General features: G+C 38.7%; 2 protein-coding genes across 4 annotated transcripts in view; both read right to left on the bottom strand.

The window, feature by feature from the left end:
- The window catches only part of CCAR1 (cell division cycle and apoptosis regulator 1), a 64,478-nt gene extending 61,342 nt beyond the window's left edge, over positions 1-3,136 (bottom strand). For 2 of the 3 annotated variants that reach the window (XM_036264824.1, XM_036264825.1), the window contains exons 1-2: positions 2,531-2,545; positions 1,826-1,945 (exon numbers count right to left, since the gene is read on the bottom strand). In XM_036264824.1, coding sequence (XP_036120717.1) covers positions 1,826-1,898 — 73 coding nt within the window. In that variant the 5' untranslated portion in view covers positions 1,899-1,945; positions 2,531-2,545. Of the gene's footprint in view, positions 1-1,825; positions 1,946-2,530; positions 2,546-2,983 lie in introns of those variants that run through there. The other variant, XM_036264826.1, reaches the window with a different exon arrangement.
- Positions 3,137-15,841: 12,705 nt separating this feature from the next.
- TET1 (tet methylcytosine dioxygenase 1) overlaps positions 15,842-18,347 on the bottom strand; it is a 117,373-nt gene continuing 114,867 nt past the window's right edge. Inside the window, exon 11 of the mRNA XM_036265665.1 lies at positions 15,842-17,024. Coding sequence (XP_036121558.1) covers positions 16,018-17,024 — 1,007 coding nt within the window. The 3' untranslated portion in view covers positions 15,842-16,017. The remainder of the gene's footprint in view (positions 17,025-18,347) is intronic.

Raw genomic sequence — 18,347 nt, 5'->3', positions numbered from 1 at the left:
TTCCTATCTCATGAAAACTAAGTCAATACCATTATTTCTTCAAGTATGAAGAAATACTTGAATTTGAAATATAATCTATATTTTATATTATTTTCAGTTGCCTGAAGAAGTAAATATTGATCATTTAACTCCTCCAAATTAAGAGTAATTAAACACTTAAAAGTATCCATTTCTTTAAGAAGAAAGGTCACCTACATAACTAGTCATGTCCATCAACTTTTAGAATACCCAAGTTAGAAGATCAATGTCTCAGTAAAATGCAGCAAAAAACTAGTATCAGATATTTCACAAATAAAAATATATTCAAATTAACAGAATAAGCCGCAACTTTTCTGGGTCCTCAAAGAAATTCAAATTTTCATTATGCAGACACTTAAAGGTTCAAACCATTAGTCAAATAACGGTAAAAAAATTTTTTTCCTAAGAGCAATTGGAAGAACCTTATTGAAATAAACACTTTCTATGACATTTTTCACTTTATTTTGAAAATGTAAATATTCGCCCTGGCCGGTTTGGCTCAGCGGTTAGAGTGTTGGCCTGCGGTCCAGAGAGACCTGAGTTTGGTTCCCACTAAGGGCACGTACCTCAGTTGCAGTTTGTCCCCGGCCCTGGTTGGATAGTGTGGGTGGCAACCACTCGACGCATCCCTTTCACATCGATGTTTCCTTCTCTCTCCCTCCCTCCCTCCCTCCCACTCTATCTGAACAAAATATGGAAAAATGTCCTCAGGTGAGGATTAAAAAATATATATATATGTAAACATTCATTTGCTCCTTTTACACCTTTTTCCTTTGCTTGATAAATTCTTTAGAGTTGGTTTTTCTACTTTAAATTCAAAAAACTAAAAACAAGTCATGTGTAATTTTTCATAATGTATGAATTTTTCATTTATTTTCAAGTACGGTTGAGCCCTGAACACAAGTTTGAACTGCTGTCCACTTATACATGGATTTTTTTCTTTTTTCTTTTTTCTTTTTTTTTTGTTTTTTTTTGTTTTGTTTTGTTTTGTTTTATCCTCACCCAAGGACATTTTTCCATTTTTTTTTTTTGTACCGATAGAGTGGGAGGGAGAGAGAGGAAGAGAGAGAGAGAGAAACATCGATGCGAAAGGGACACATCGAGTGGCTGCCACCCACACGACCATCCAGGGCCGGGGACAAACTGCAACCGAGGTACATGCCCTTAGCGGGAACCGAACCCGGGTCTCTCTGGACCGCAGGCGGTCGCTCTAACAGCTGAACCAAACCGGCCAGGGTGATTTTTTTCAATATATAGAATTCTATAAGCATATTTTCTCTTCCCTATGCTTTCAATGACATTTTCTTTACCTTACTTTAATGTAAGCATACTATATATAATACATATAACAAACAAAATGTGTTGTTGATCAACTGTGTTATCTATCAATAAGGCTTCCAGTCAACAGCAAGCTATTGGTAAAGTTTAAGTTTTTGGAGAGTCAAAAGTAGTACCACTGGGATGGTTCCATACCCCTAATCACCCTTCTCGTTCAAGGGTCAACTTTATAACTTCTGAACATTGACACCTTAACATGCCAAATGATTTTGATAAACTCTAATAAATGAGTGGCTGCTAACCTCTAACATAATTAAATTATTAAAAGTCAATTTAACATTTGAAAAACTATAAAACTTCCAAACTGCTGTGTAATACAGAGTATTGCTCGTTGATCCATGAAATTTTAAAAGGAGCTTCACAAAGTTAAAAGTTATATCATTTGTGAACATATTACAGTATTATGCATAGCCTAATTCAGTTATACCATGCCGCCCCCATTTACAGTACAAATGTTCAGTAGCCTGACCTGGCTGAGATACCGCAGTGGCTGTAAACTGAGTAGCCCACGGCGGATTCTTCTGTCCTCCAAACTGAGCCATGATGACAGCCTGGCGAAAACCTTCGCTTGTTTTTCTATAGCCGCGATCTATTAAGAAAGGATCCACATTTGAAAGTTCAACCAAACTATAAATATCACAAAAGAAATGTTTAATTTGTCAAGGACATCTTCCTAGATCTAAGTATAAATAACAAGGAGCATACTGAACGTCCAATATGCAGCAACATTTTTTACGTCAGGTAGTTCATCAAAAGTATCCCCCTTCAATAGATGACATTGGGGGTAGACTTACAAGAAAGGCACTTCTTTCTGCGACTACAAACTATCACATTTAAACAGAAGACCATCTGCTTTTATCTACCCACTTCTTAACAGTTTTATGTTCCAAGAAAATATAGCTTGCATGTTTCTCTTGGCAGTGAGTTGGGGATTCAAAGTGCTGAAACCAATAACGGAAATTGGAAGACACTGAGTAAAGGAATTTAAGAGTTATCATTTAATTAACGAACATCTCCATACTTTCTCAAATAGGGAAGAAACTGGGGGTCCCTTATCTCTTCCTCCCCTCGAGGGGAAAGACAGTTGAAATAACGGATGCCCTTTACAGAAGCATCGCGAAGATCCCTCCCCCCAAATACAAGCCAGGAAAAGCGAAGATCGGAGCCCGCGCACCCTCTCCTTCCCCGGAGACTCGGAGGGACCAGAGCTCTGCCATCCATCTTCCTCCAGCCACAGCTCCTCGCGGGCCTGAGACCAGGGAAGACGGAATCCTCAGCTCCACGAGACTAGACGAAGGGCCAACAGAGGAATACTGACAGCCCTGGCCCCCTTAATTCCTGGGCCGGACGAAGAAAGCTTCCATCTCCCCAGACCCACGGCGCCCTGAGTGGCCCCAACGCCCCGGGCCCAGAGGCCAGGAGGGCTAAAACCGCAGCGGCTCGGGGGCGAGGGACAGCCGTGGGCAATCCCTCCGGACCCGCCGGACCGAGGCTGTGGGGCGCTGCGGGAGCACCTCGGGAGCCGGGGAAAAGCGAGGGGTGGGGGAGGGGCCGGCCGCGCCGGGCCTGCTCCGACCCGCACAAAAGGGACCGTGTCCCTCCCGCCTCAGTCCCACGAGAGCCCCACCGTCGCCAGCCTGCGGACGCCGTGCTACCAAGGGTCGCTCCCAGCCCTTCCGCGGATCGACAGGACGTTAAGAACCCGGCTTCGCCGCCGCCGCTTCAAACGAGAGGACCAGACTTTCACCTGAATCGGGTCCCGGCTAACACCGAAGCCATTTCAAACCCGTCAGACTGAGGCGCATGCGCCAACTTCCCCCTCTTCTACCACGCCTCTCCCCTCCAACCCCCCTCTCCGAGGAGCGGCGCGTACGCGTTTACGTGTACGTGCGCGCGCCCCAGCTCGCCTTCAGTACGCCCACACCTTTCACTCTGCGGCTAGAACTAGAGCGTGCCTACGAAAGGTTACCTTGGCTTCGCCTAACGATGAGCAACAATGAGACAGGCTGTGTCCCTGCGCAAGCTCTGTGGGAACGGCTTTCGGAAGGGTGGGAAGGTAGGGGGGGAAGGGAAAAAAAAAAAAAGTCCCGACTGTCACGTGATCTCGTGAGACCGCCGCCATTTTGCGTTTTTTCTCCCTTTTTTTTTTTCCTTTCTAGTTCAGGTACTTGGAAGAACGGATATATCCTGTAGCATCTCCCTAACTCTTTAAGAATTGAGATAACATTCACCGAAAGTAATTAACCATTTTAAAGATTTTATATTGTACAATTCACTGGCTTTATAGTGTATTCATAAGGTTGTGCAATCATGATCATGTTCATCGTTAAAAGAAACCCCTACCTATTAAGCTGTCGCTCCTTATTCCCTGCTCGCTACCACCGATAGGTTGTCTCTGGATTTGCTTGTCCCAGCTGGTTCATATTAATGATGTTATATAATACATAGCCTTTTGTGTCTGGCTTCTATAACTTATATTGTTTCAAGGTTCATGTGTGTGTGTTGTTCATTGTTAATCCTCACCAGAGGATCTTTTTCCGTTGATTCTTTTAGAGAGAGTGGGGGGGGGGGGGAGACACATCAATTGGTTGCCTCCTGCCTGACCCCCTCCGGGCTGGGATTGTACCTGCAACCCAGGTAGGAGCCCTTGAGCCACGCGCAGGTCCAGGCTATAACCACTGAGCACAACCTGCCAGGGTTCAAGATTCATGTTGTAGCATGTATCAGTACTTCATTATGAAATGGTTGTAATAACCTGGTTATTAACAACCTGGTTGTAATAACCTGTAATTAACAGACATATTCCTTTAAATGAATAATACTGTTGGCAGCAAGAAAAATGCATCAGGTATGAGGCTGGTGGGGTCAAATTAGACCTCTATACAGCAACCTCCATACTTGAGTTCTGACTAAGAAAGAATTCAGAGACAAGATTCAAACTATGAGAGAAAGTTTATTTAGGGAGTCACAGAGGTACAAGTGAGCTGTAGAAAGAATGTGCTCAGAAAACAAGTTACAGGCAAAAGAAGGGGCCTTTGGAGCTTAGGAGAGAGAAGTGTAAGGTAATATGCTGACAGGGAGAGCAACCTGGATCCTCCATCCTAAGTGGAGATTTTAAGGAGGGCCCATGAGAGGATCTCAATAGAATATTCAACTGCTTTCCAGGTGTGTCCTTTGAGGTTTGTGGTCTCCATTGATTGGTTGATGCCAGGGAGTCATTAGTCAATGAAGGTGGTCCTGAAGGCAGCTGTGGTGTAGCTTGTCTAGTTTTGCTGGCTTTTTTTGGCCCAGAAGCTAACACAACTGAGGCCACCTGGCCAATGTGGCTCAGTGGTTGAGCATCAACCCATGTACCAAGAGGTCACAGGTTCGATTCCAGGTTAGAACACTTGCCTAGGTTGTGGGCCAAACCCCCCTGTGGGGGGCATGCAGGATGCAGCCAATCGATGTTCTCTTTCGTCAATATTTCTATCTCTCCCTTTCCCTTCCTCTCTCTCTAAAATCCATAAAGAAAAAAAAATTATTTTAAACACACACAACTTCCTGGCTGGTTTGGCTCAGCGGCTGGAGCATTGGCCTGCGGACCAGAGTCCTGGGTTCGATTCCCGCTAGTGGCACGTGCGAAAACAAAAAACACACACACACACACAACTGAGGCCTAGATGTATTTGATTTGGGTCAGAACTTCATTGTCCTGGTGCCTAATGCTTAAGGGTTATTGTCCAGCATCTTTGATGGCTCCCCCTCTAGGGGGGTCTATACCAAATGACTACCAACATGCCAGGGGAGGAAAGGTCAGAGGAGGGTCAGAACCACACGACCAGCTATACAAAAGGTCAGGGGGTATAAACCCATGACCAAGAGATAACCCAGGGGAGAAAAGGTTATCTTGGGGACAAGGTCCTTGCTTTCCCAGTTTGCCCATTGCTAGGCACCCAGGGCTTTCTTGCCTTGTTGACCTTCTGTGACCTACTGTACTTAGCCCATCGTCCTTGCTCTGCTCCTGTCTGTCTACCTGCCTACCACTGTACTGCCTATTGTTTATCCATTTATCAGTTGATCACTTTCATTGTCTCCTCTGTGGGGCTATTATGAAGAATGATGCTATGAACATTCACATAGAAGTTTTTGTTTAAACTCTTGTTTTCAGTTCTCTTAGGTATATACTTAGGAGTGAAATACCCAGTGGAATAGAAATTCATTTTGTTTAAGGTAAGATTTCCTTCTCTCTTTTCTTTATCCTCACCCGAGGATATTTTTCCATTTTTTGTACAGATAGAGTGGGAGGGAGAGAGAGGAAGGAGAAAGAGAGAGAGAGAAACATCGACGTGAAGGGACACATCGAGTAGCTGCCACCGGCACAACCAACCAGGGCCGGGGACAAACTGCAACCGAAGTACGTGCCCTTAGCGGGAACCGAACCCGGATCTCTCCAGACCGCAGGCCGACACTCTAACCGCTGAGCCAAACTGGCCAGGGCTCCTTCTCTCTTTTTTTAAAAAATGTTTTTATTGATTTTTTAGAGAGAAAGAGAGAGGGGGAGAGAGAGAGAGAAACATCCAAGAGAGAGAAACATCGATTGACTGCCTCCCACATGCCTCCTACTGGGGATCAAGCCCGAAACACGGGCTTGTGCCCTGACAGGGAAGCCAACCAGTGACAGCTTGGTGCATGGGAAGACACTCACTCAACCAAACAGCCACACCGACCCGGCATGATAATTCTATACCTAACATTTTAAGGATATTCCAGCCTGTTTTCACAGTAGTGTTGATGGAAGAAATGTCCAAACCTGTAGAGAATGTGTATAAGAGTTTATGCAAGCCAAACTGATTACTTATGCTGGGGAGCAAGACCTAAAATACTGCAGGGAATAATAGTTTTGCAGCTTCTGTTATGCATTTGAAATTAAGGAGGGAACATATATGGAGGTGGGAGAAAGCAACGTGGGGATTGAATTTCGGTTAAGACTATATGTTCTCTTGTGGGTTAATGCCCCCTTCTTGGGGTATTACTTCTAGTTTTTCAAAGGTGCACAAGAACAATTGGAAGGTCTGGCTTAACACTTTTTGTTAAATAAGTTATAGGCCTGGAACATGAATACCCATCATGACCCGCTCAGATAGGAATTTACGATCAGATCACCCTGTGAGGTTTCTTTCATAGAATCCTTTTTTTCATCCACCAGTTTCCATTCCTATGAACAATGTACCCCCATCCTCCTCAACTCTTTTTATTTTTTTAAAAATTTACTATTATAGTTATCCTGATGGGTATGAAATTATTTTGAATAGTACTTTCCTAATGACTAATGCTTTTGAAATCTTTGGGGCCATTTGTATATGTTCCTTGGACAAATGTCTATTCAAGTCCTTTGACGTCCCCCGCCTCCCCGACACACACACATTTTTTGGCAATTTTGTGTGTGTGTGTGTGGCAAAATATATGTAACAAAATTTATCACTTTAGCTTTCCTGCAGTGATAACCTCCCCACAATATGCCTCTCACTAAGAATCTTCTTCATCCCTCTCCACTTCCTATATCATGGCTACGAAATGCCCAAGGTGCTATAAAATCACCAGTCTTTAGCCATACACAAACAGTAGTTTTGTGTGAATTGGCCGTTCCACTGTTTTCTGTCAGCCGGTGGGGGGAGAAGCAAGGCTTACAGAGGATGCTCCTCTAAAAGGAAGCAGCACTAAACACACCTCAAATCAAGATGAGTGGGAAACCATCCCAATAAATGCATTTTGGATTTTTAAAGTTATCATTTTAACCATTTTTATTTTATTTTTAAATACTTTTTAAAATTTCTTTTAATTGATTTTTTTAGAGAGAGAGTGATATAGAAACATCAATGAGAGAGAACATTGATTGGCCACTTCCTGCATGCCCCCCACTAGGGATGTAGCCCACAACCTGTGCATGTGCCCTTACCAGAATCAAACCAGCCACACCAGCCGGGCTTAACCATTTTTAAAGTGTACAACTCAGTGGCATTAACTACATTCACAGTGTTGTGCAACCATTACCATTGCCAGATACTAAATTTGGTTGACTATTGTAGAGTTGTGAGAGTTCTAGGTCTGCATACTAAAGCCTAATCAGAGATGATTTGCAAGTATTTTCTTTCATTCTGTGGGTTGTTTTTTCGCTTTCTTAACAGTGTCTTTTCATGCACAAATTTACTGATTTTTCTTGAAGTTGAACTTACTATTTTTTTTTCCTTCTGTTGCTTCTCCTTTTGGTTACTACTCCTAAACATCAATCCGCTGCCTCCTGCATACCCCCTACTGGGAATCAAGCCCAAAACCTGGGCATGTGCCCTGACCAGGAATTGAACTGGGACCTCTCAGTACATGGGATGATGCTCAATCCACTGAGCCACACTGGCTGGGCAGTATATTAAATTTTGTTTTTTTTAATCCTAACCTGAGGACATTTTTTTTTTTTGCATTCATCTTGAGATAGAGTGAGGACAGAGGGAGGGAGAGAGAGAAACATCGATGTGAGAGAGACACAATGAGTGGTTGCCACCCACACAACCCCATCCAGGGCTGGGGACAATCTGCAACCAAGGTACGTGCCCTTAGTGGGAACTGAATCTGGGCCTCTCTGGTCCACAGGCTGATACTCTAACCGCTGAGCCAAACCGGCCAGGGCAGGATATTAATTTTTTTAAAATATTATTCTGTAGAGGAAAGAAAAATTAGACTACCAGGTGCAAAATAGAAGTATAAAATTTATTTAAAATCACCCACAAAGTTCTGTATAATCAGGAATGATACAATTTGCAATAGTTTAAAAAAAAAACTCATAACAAAAATTTAAAATATAATTTCAATTACAGTATTCATTTAGCCTTATCCTTTAGAACAATTTAAAAAAAAAGAAACTTTATGCTCTAAATAAATGAGACAAGGAAAATATAATAGACGATTTCCACAACTATCTGTACATGTATGTTTCAATACTAGTACATTTCAATGCATTTTGCTACATAAACATGAAATCATGTACAACTGTTGTGCACCAAAATTTAGCTTAATTCGATCTTTCAAGTAACATGCAATTTCAACTCACAAGTCTTCAAGTACTGCTAGTAAGTGTTCCCTTGTATGCCGATCACTACATCTTGATCCTGAATTGAAATCATTATTAAGATTATTTTTTCCCTACTACATGGTGAAGTGCTTTTTCTTTAAACTGTTTCCCCTACATGTTAAGAACAACAACAACAAAAAAGGATATTTGTGGAGTTTTACAATCTTTTTCTTACTATTTCATTGTATGGCATATTTAATACAGTAGGGCAGCAGTAGTTTTGTAAAAATAAGTCTCCCAAAGCAAAAAAATTACAGGTACAAAATAAATAGTAAATACACTCCAAAGAGAAAAAGTCATCTAGAGACAGGAATAACTGGTACAATCGATTTTTCTCTATTGGGAATTCAGTACTACTCTATTTCACCATGGTGAAGGATCTGTAAATATTTTACTTCCACTAATATTAAGCACTGTCTTCTCCTTTGAATCAAGTTATTGATACGCATGTCAATCTACTGGTAGGTCACCATATAGCCTAAGGGAAAATGAAGAAACTAGAAATTAATGTTTTTCTTTCTGTTGAATAGTTTTATGAGTTTCTCTTTAGGGAACACTTCATGATTTTTTTAGTAACCCAAAGATGACCATCCACCCATATGTCATAATGCAAAAGCTATCCTTTATTTTTACTATAAAACCATTTCTGAAAAAATATTTCTCTTGAAGCACCTATCACATTGTTATCTCATAAAAATTAAAAAAAATATGACCATACATAGCAATAAAAATATTTAATCTTTGTTTTTTTCAGAGCTGTTTTTGTAAAGTCATATGTAGTCAGCCACTATATTAATATCACAAATAGGCATTTGTTGGGATAGGCAGTTGCTGGACTGAGTCACCAAAGGTGGAGTTTGACTATTTAGGGCAATTTGGCTTGTTTTTCCATTAGTAACCCATAATATACTGATGGAATACCCAAATATCTTTCCTGTTACCAATAAAGAGCTTACTAAAATTTTTGCAAATACAACTTGTTTTTCCTAACTCTCTGGGCAAATTTATGCTTAATCTTTGACCAATATATCATATATAGCTAGAAACAAAGTGGGGAAAAAAGCAAAACAAAACAAATTCAAATAATTGGGAGACAGTACTATCTCTTAGAGATGTCAACAATTTTACCTTTTTACCATGAGGCCTGGGAACTAGAAGAGTCAGTTTACCCAGGACATTCATTCCTTCAAGAAACCTGCATTTCAATATAACAAACACATTCAATTATGACTTAGGTTTCCCTCTATTTAGTAGTACAAGGTCTTTATAAAAAAGTGTTTTTACAGGTAAGAATAAAACTTAATCTAGCCCTGGCCGGTTTGGCTCAGCGGTTAGAGCATGGGCCATGGACCAATGAATCCTGGGTTGGATTTCGGTCAAGGGCACGTACCTCAGTTGCAGTTTGCCCCCGACCCAATAAGGGCCCTGCGGGAGGCAACCAGTAGATGTGTCTCTATCACATTGATGTTTCTCTCTCTCTCCCTCCCTCCCACTCTATCTGATGATAATGTGGAAAATATCCTCAGGTGAGGAATTAAAAAAAAAAAATTAATCTAAGCCCTAATGCAGAAGTCCTAGGAATTTGGGGGGACATTTTTAAGTATGCACAAGAAAGAAACTGGCTAAATAAATAGTGGAGCTGTTCCTCGGACTCCGGAGGGTCACCATGGTTCTGCTACACGTGAAACCGGGCAAAGAAAGCCAGTTCCTGCCCATGCCTCCAGGTGTAGCACATCTGCTTAGAACTGGAAGAATTAGCAGAGCATGGAGTATTTCTTTCTCCTAATATCAAAGGACCACATTGAAGAACTGAAATTAAGGGATAAATGGGGTGAAAAGTATATACCCAGTCGAGGTGCAGTATTTAAAAAGGATGTCATTGGCCCTGGCCAGTTTAGCTCAGTGGTTAGAGCGTCAGCCTGTGGCCCAAAGAGAACCAGGTTCGGTTCCCGCTAAGGGAGCGTACCTCAGTTGCAGTTTGTCCCCCGCCCTGGTTGGGTTGTGCGGATGACAGCCACTCGATGAGTCCCTTTCACGTCGCTGTTTCTCTCTCTCTCCCTCCCACTCTGAACAAAATATCATAAAATGTTCTCAGTTGAGGATTAAAAAAAAAAAAGGATGTCATTGGATGAAGGAATGGGCACTGAAATATGGATGGTTAAATCAGCTAATATGTTTGACAGGATAACATTCCTACCTTAGACTAAGTTTTGCTTTGATTTAATTGAGGGGCCACCTATGGCTGAACGAACTAGAACAAAACTTGTGACCCAGGCAGGGTATCACTGGAAGGATGGAAAAGGAGCAGAGCCATCAAAGGAAAGATGTGTTGGACTTTTAAAGCTAGAAATACTAAAAACTGCAGATTACCACAAAGAAACACATTGTGGGGCCCTCATAGCAGTGCAAATTAGGAGTAGCAAAATAAGGAACACCTTTGGATTACCTGAAGGAATAAAAAACATGCCTTGTAAAGCAAACAATGGTATTTGAATGAGTACCCATTAGAAGCAGAGACTGAGAAAAACTTATCTAGATACTGGAATGCAGAGAATTAAAGTTTGTAGATTTCATTGTGGACAAAAAGGGTGATGAAGATAAGCCATTTTCATCATCTCCAAAATTAACAGAAGAAGTTAGACTCTATTTTATACACACAAGAAAGCAAAAAGATGCCATTTAATTTCAATACATTAAAAAATACAAAAACATTCAGTTTCTGATAAAGGACATGCTGACTCTTTCTGAATTGCATTCTAGAGCCACGGATGGAATCTTTTTTTAAACCTGTAAGATAAAAGCTCACATAGAAAATAATTTAATTTGGAAAAGATCTATTCTTTTAGGAATCAGGGCACTGATTACATCACTTGATTAAGCATGTCACACTACTGACGTTGAAGTTACAAGTTCAGTACACTTATGGGCAAGTTTAGTAGCTGTGCTCAATAAGACAGTATTCTAATGTAGACAGCTACATCAAAATAAACTATACTGGGACTTAACTGTGTGGGGCCAAGTAGGCAAGACACGTGGATAGACTGTACAACTGTGGTTAGGTAGTATATACAGTAGAAATATACTTTCCCCAATTATTTAAACCATTCAACTTTATATAACTCATTATATATGCCTAACAGTTATTCCAGGGGAAATAAAAGCCTGTACTGTAAAAGTACTTGATATTTCTTGAAATAGCAAACAAGACTATTGCCACACTTTGTAGGATGTATTAATAGGCTAGCTTAATATGTAAAAGTCAGCTAAATTTCCCATGCAAGGTCCAAGAAGCTCTGAAGGCAGGGAAATTTTGATCCAACTTAACTTCTTCCCCTGAACCTCTCAGAAAAAAAAACCCAAAGCCATTTATTTTTGACTTGTGCCAAAATAAGATTATTTCCTGTTGATAAAATACCTTATGGGTCATCAAATCAAGTTTGATTTCCTACAGTCATCCTAACCACAAAGTGGCCTTCATTTGACTCTTTAAATTCTAATTACAAAAATAATTAAACACTGACATTAAAATCTGCTCTCTGGGCCCCAGTGATTGATCTTTATGACTTCTAAGGTGTCTTCCAGTGCTGTGAGAGGCCACTACTATTTTAGCTTATTTCACAATTCTCATCATTAATTTCTACAAAAGATCAAAACTCACAACTGTACTAAATCTAGACAAATATTTCCATGCATTAAAAAGTTGTAAAATAAAAGGTAGCCATATATTATTAAAGGTCACATACAGCTACTTATTTACTTGGCACATTCAAAAGAAATGCTGTGCCCACTATTGGTGGAATTGTCATGCAAATGTCAAAACTTTGTCCCAGATAAAAAATTTTAATAGAATGTTTTAAAAATACTAAACTTAAATAGTTTGGGGCTATCTTCATACATGCTATTTTGAAATAAATGATAATCAGAGGAATCCATGGAAATAATAACATTAGAAAGTAGGTTACTTCATACGAATTAAGAATCTCATTTACAAGAGTATGCATTCAATTAAATATGTATTGGGGTTATATCTTAAGCAAATTGCTGATGGATCTAATCTAAAAATTCTACATTTTACAAATGAAATTATTTCATCCACATGCAGATTGCATAAAGATGTTGGAAGGTTATTTAAGATGCAAACATTTTGCTAATATGTTGAAAAATTAACCAATAGCTATACATTTTCAGTTAGGCTCACTTTCCCATAATAATAAGAATGTATTTCAGCGATCTTCAATCTTTTTCATCTCATGGCACACATAAACTAATAAGTAAATTTGTGGGGCACCCGAAAGAATATATTATTTGTTGCCACTCTGACCAAAAAAAAAATTTATATATATGTGTAATTTTGATTCATTCACACCAGACAGCTATTATGTTGGCTGTTGTCATTTTTTAATTTGACAGTCTAAGGGAAAAGAGGTCAGTGCCCCAAACTAAATAGTCATATACTGCCATGTTTTAAAATTCTGTGGCATACTGGTTGAAAATCGCTGATATCTTTCCATTAGGTTTATAACATGATATATTTGGTAATTTGTGGATGAATTGGAAAAAGGATGTAGGTGAGGCTGTCAAGCATAAGAAAAACATTTTCAGTGATAGCCTAGGAGTCATTAGAAATGGGATTTTGAAAAGCAGCATATTTTGTAGGATTCTACAATAGGCAGGCGTTATTCTCCCATCATAGTTAAGTTTGTAACATATTACGAACAATTTGGGCTAACTTGGGACCCATGTATCAATGAATTCAATTATCATACCATGAACAAAGGCAGAAGATGGAAAATGCAATTTGAGTGCTACAGAAAAGGTGAAACAAAAGTGATCATTACAGTAAAATATAATAGAGGTGTAGAAATAATATTAGATGACAGGTTTTCTGAGTGAAAATATCATTTCAAACAAATTTATTTCCTTGCTTCACGAAAAAGAGCATTCTAACAGCAGTGTAGCCAGCATAAAATCACAATGCTGTAGAACATTAAATAAGCGTGAATATTTTAAAAAATTTACAGGGCAAACAATGGGATGGTAAACTATTAAGAGAATTAGAGTCCAACAATGTAGGAATCATATGGGGTTCCCATTATGGGGTTATCAGTTGAGCAGGTCATTCATGATATAAATTATAATAAGTGAATAGAGACATTTTTAGCTGAGACTAGATATTTTCATGTACTTGTTTTGGTAAACTGCAACTAACTTCAAAAATCCCAATATTCCCTTAAATCAACATTGGTGCTTCAAGTTTAGATTGTTAAGGAACTTATTATAAATTAGTGACATTGATCTGAATTGCTGCACATGCGCCACAATAGATTGTTTTGAAAAAATTGTACTACTACTTTGAAAAATATGTGTAAGAGTATCTTCTAGGATTTTAATTCTTCAAGTTAACTGTCATAGGTGGTTCCTCAAAGAAAGACAAAAGCTAATACTTAAATTTTGCAGACATTCAATAAGTGTTGAATGGAAGAATGGATAGATAGGTGCATGGATAAAGGATCTCAAAACTTTATCCATTAAATCTGGTGAGAAAATAACTTCTAGTGAGAGCTAAGGCCTAAAACCTAAAACAAAATTTTACAAGGGTGTATTCCTGATAGTCTAATACTAGTAAATATCTTATTTAAGCAGCTGAAACAATAAACAATCACTTATTTATATACTTATATGTATAAGAAACCTTAGGCTCACAAAATATACATGTTTTAAAACAGAAATCTAAGGCACACAAAATACTAAAACAAGTCAATGAATTACCCTATTTTACATATTCAAAATAAGAAATTTACTTGCACAAGATAATGGTCTATCGATGGACTTTTTGTTATTTACAATCACTTCATATACCTTTACTTTGAATAGTCAAAAGCCTGAAACCGATACCTTGCACCATATACTTTTTAAATATATTATAAGGAGTTTTTCTTTAGAGAGCTTACTGGAACTGTTTGCTTTTGCACCAAAATTGTGAGTGTTAGCGGTTGTGGGCTTCCTATGGCATTTCCAGGGGAGAAGCACCATTAGGTTTTCCATACTCCCAAGGAATCTGAGACTTTAAATTTTATAGCACCTCTGCATTTTAACAGAATCAAGTATTTCAATGAAATTTCATCTTGTTCGAACATTTGCTTTGGGCAATCCTTTTTGTTTTGTTATGAATCAATCAAGTAATAGAAAAACTAATGGGAGGACTAAAATAAATGGAATGCCTATTTTCCTGTTACCGAGAACATAGGCAATTATCACAGAAGTTATCCTTTTCCCCAAACTAATATGTGTAAACTACTTTGGATTAGCTCTTAATGGATAGAACTATATTTATAATATCATTCCTACTGTTTGTTTGGGGTGTGTAATGATAATAAGGGATTTGTTTTCAAAATACTTCTACAAAAATTTTATTCTTCTGTACCAGAATGACTTTTATAACAAATAAGGCAATTTGGGATGGGTAGGGTTCTTACTACTTAATTTTTGTATTTTATCACCTTGACACTTTAGAAGCATTTGACTCTTCTGAATCTTATCATGTCCCATCTCCTTTTGGAAACACCTTTCATGGATTATATTGAGAAAGCTACAGTGAAAGAAAACTGGGGTCAGTGTTGCTCAATAAATCAGAAGAGATCACTCTTACTTAGTTCCTAAGAAAATGTTAATCAATATTGGTGATATGCTTTCAAATTCCAATTTTAGAAATAATAAATTTTGTATGATCTAACTATTTTATATAAGTAGCTATTATTTGAATGAGAAAGAACACATTGAAAACACAAACCATATACATGATTAGAATACATATTGCAGTTAATAAGATGGAACTCTACACAGCAAGAATAAATGATTTCTCTTGTATGCAAATATGCACACACAATAGACAATAGGATTCTTATACTATACTATTTCAAGTTACTTTTAAAAATAGAAAGTGCTTTTAAAATATATATTTACAATTTACGAACAGCCTCCAACCATTACTAACAATAATGAATTATTTTATACAGGAGAGAGACTTTAAGAGAGAAAACATTTCATTGGTTTATTTCAAAGGAATATGCCTATTTTCTAGCAATGATTGGAAGATGTTGGAACAATGGCACCATGAAATAATAATTCAGCTTATTTTTAACTGTGTCGATGTGGTTAAGCACCAGGAGCTGTGTAGAGTTAACACTGTGTATCTTGATTTTACATCATAGCACATTACCTGTAAAAATCCTCTAAAAATTACTCTTGTCTCATAGTAAACAGACTTAATTTAAAGCACCAAACTGAATGATTCTTTCAAGGTTAACACCTAACCAAAACATTTCTTTATGTATTTAAAACTATAAAACTTTTATTTTTGCTTAAAATGTGCACCTCCTACCAATTGTCAAAATATAGTCACAGTTAAGAAATACCCACCCTATTGTTTTTTGTTTTACTTCAGCCTTCAAATGGGTGAGATGAAGATATAGTAAACAACAACATGACTTTCTTTTAACAGCACCTTGGAAAAATACACTGCACTAGCAAAGGCATTAAGAAAGGGAGAAAAGCCTTCAGACCCAATGGTTATAGGGCCCTGCAACATGTGTGAGAGCATAAGGGGACACAGTGACAACATTGTCATGGGTTAATGTTAATGCTCTATGAGAAGGAATTTGGTTCAATTCATTAATTTCAGGGGATAGTTTAGGACCCTCATTAGCTGCCAGATCTTTCTGCTCTGAGGCCTTAGTTTTCTTATTCTTAGCTTCCTTAGCCTCAAACTTAATCTTGTTTAGTTCAAAACCATGTTGGGGCTTATTTAGGTTTTTGTGCTGGTAGAAGACCAGGGAGAGGCGTGTAGGATGATTTCGGTTTGGGTGTTCGACAGGAGTCGTAGCATGAAGCTCTCGCCGGGCACACTCAATTAACACAGAGCCATGAGCAGGTGCTATTGCCACGCCACCAACATTTGCATCCAAGAAGATGTGCTCACTGTCTGACCAATACTCATCAATGTGGGGCAGTTTCTCCTCAGCGGGCGACAGGGGGTCATCTGATAGGGGATCATCTGATGGAGGCTCATCTGCTTCCGAATGCTGCTCATCTTCTTCCACCAGAGATGAAGCAAGTTCAGGAGCAGAGGTGATGAGTGGGAGTTGCTGATTTGGCTGATTAGAAGTTAGCTGCTCAGATGGACAAATGGGAGGCTCAGAATAAACCAGGGAATCTGACATGGGAGTAGGCAAGGTGGGGAGAGGACTCACTTCACCAGGCTGTGCAATTCCAGTGCATTCCCCAGCAGCAGCATTAGCACCACTGTGTCTCGCAGAAGGCACTGTGCAGTGGGGATTGCTACTTCTTTCTGAAAACCCACACAGAAGTGAGGCATCACTCTTAAAAGATGTTGTGGTCGAAGCAGTCTTAGGGGACCAGAAGCCTGGGGATAAGTTTGCCTCTTTCACTGGGTGAGGAATGGATGGGGTCAGTGAGTAGGTTTTAGTGTTGTCCGAACCTTTGAAGATAAAATCGGGTTCAGTTTCACTTTTTATTTCAGGTTGCAAGGTCTCAGTTTTATTCCCTAAACAGAGAAAAGGATACCAAATGTGAGGGTAAGTACAAACTACTTTTGGTAGTTGTTGTCTTTAAAGAGTATTTTTTCAGAGTACAAAGAACAATATGACAAAACACTGACGATGGCATTGTCGGCCAGTTTTGTTCAAGTCAAACGCACTTGAATACATTAAAAATTGGATGTAGTTTGGTAGCTTTATCACCCAACAATTTTCCTTAAAGAGCTTTTCACTTTCTAAATAATCATAAGTACACAGATTTAGCCAAAAAGATGTCCACTGTGTAAAATAGGAAGATATTGGAAATGACCTAAATGGGCTATGAAATAAATATTAAAATCATACATTGCAATATAATGCAGGGGATAATATGATGACATAGAGCTTATTTAACTACTCAAGGAGATGTTTAGATGGATTTTAGGTATTACATGATCTCATTTTTTAAAAAGAATAAAATAAGTAATAGTTTATAAGAATTCCTGGGCAAATAAAGCAAAATAACTTCCAAGTAAATTATTAGCAAAGGAAGTCACCTAAAAATGTTAGTTGAAAAAAGCCATTTGTAACTCTTAAAACACATGCATTTAAGCTTGTTTCTTTTTCACTGAGTAGGGTAGATCATTAGTGTCACACTGGCCAATGTGGGTAGCTGCTGTGACATACCCCCACAAACATCACACTAAATGGAAATATTCTTACTGTTTCCAAGTTCTATAAGAAATTTGGAAGTGCAAAAACAGTTAATTTTAGAAAAAGTGGCCATGTTTTAAAATAATTAATATGCTAGCAAACATCTAATATAGGAGATCTGCAATTTTCCCCCCAGATGATACAACCGAGAGAAACACTGGTTGTACTTATTTCTAAAGAGAACTTTTATCAACAAATATAGATCATAGGAAGTAAAGATTAAACTAGTGATACATATTTCAATGAGTTAAATAAAACTGTTAAAGGAAGATTTTATGGATAAGATTACAAAGGGGTCAAGAGGTTGTGGGCTTAATATTATATACACTATTATTAATGAGGTATACATCATTTAAAAAATTTTTTTATCCTCACCTGAGGATATGTTGAGAGACAGAGAGAGAGAAAGAAACATGAGTGTGGGAGAGAAACATTGACTGGTTGCCTCCTATATACACTTCAATCGAGGCTCAAACCCAAATCCTGGGTATGTGCCCTGACCAGGAATTAAATCGCCACCTTTTGGTGCATGGGATGACACTCCACCTGAGACACCCGGCCAGGGCAGCATACATTACTTTACTATTTTAAAAAATATATAATTTATTGATTTTGTTTAAGAGAGAGAGGGGGAGGAA

The sequence above is a fragment of the Molossus molossus genome, unplaced genomic scaffold, assembly GCF_014108415.1.
Source record: "Molossus molossus isolate mMolMol1 unplaced genomic scaffold, mMolMol1.p scaffold_m16_p_17, whole genome shotgun sequence".
NCBI classification, from domain to species: Eukaryota; Metazoa; Chordata; class Mammalia; order Chiroptera; family Molossidae; genus Molossus; species Molossus molossus.
The sequence above is the reverse complement of the archived record's forward strand: the minus strand, read 5'-3'. Positions and strand labels throughout refer to the sequence as shown.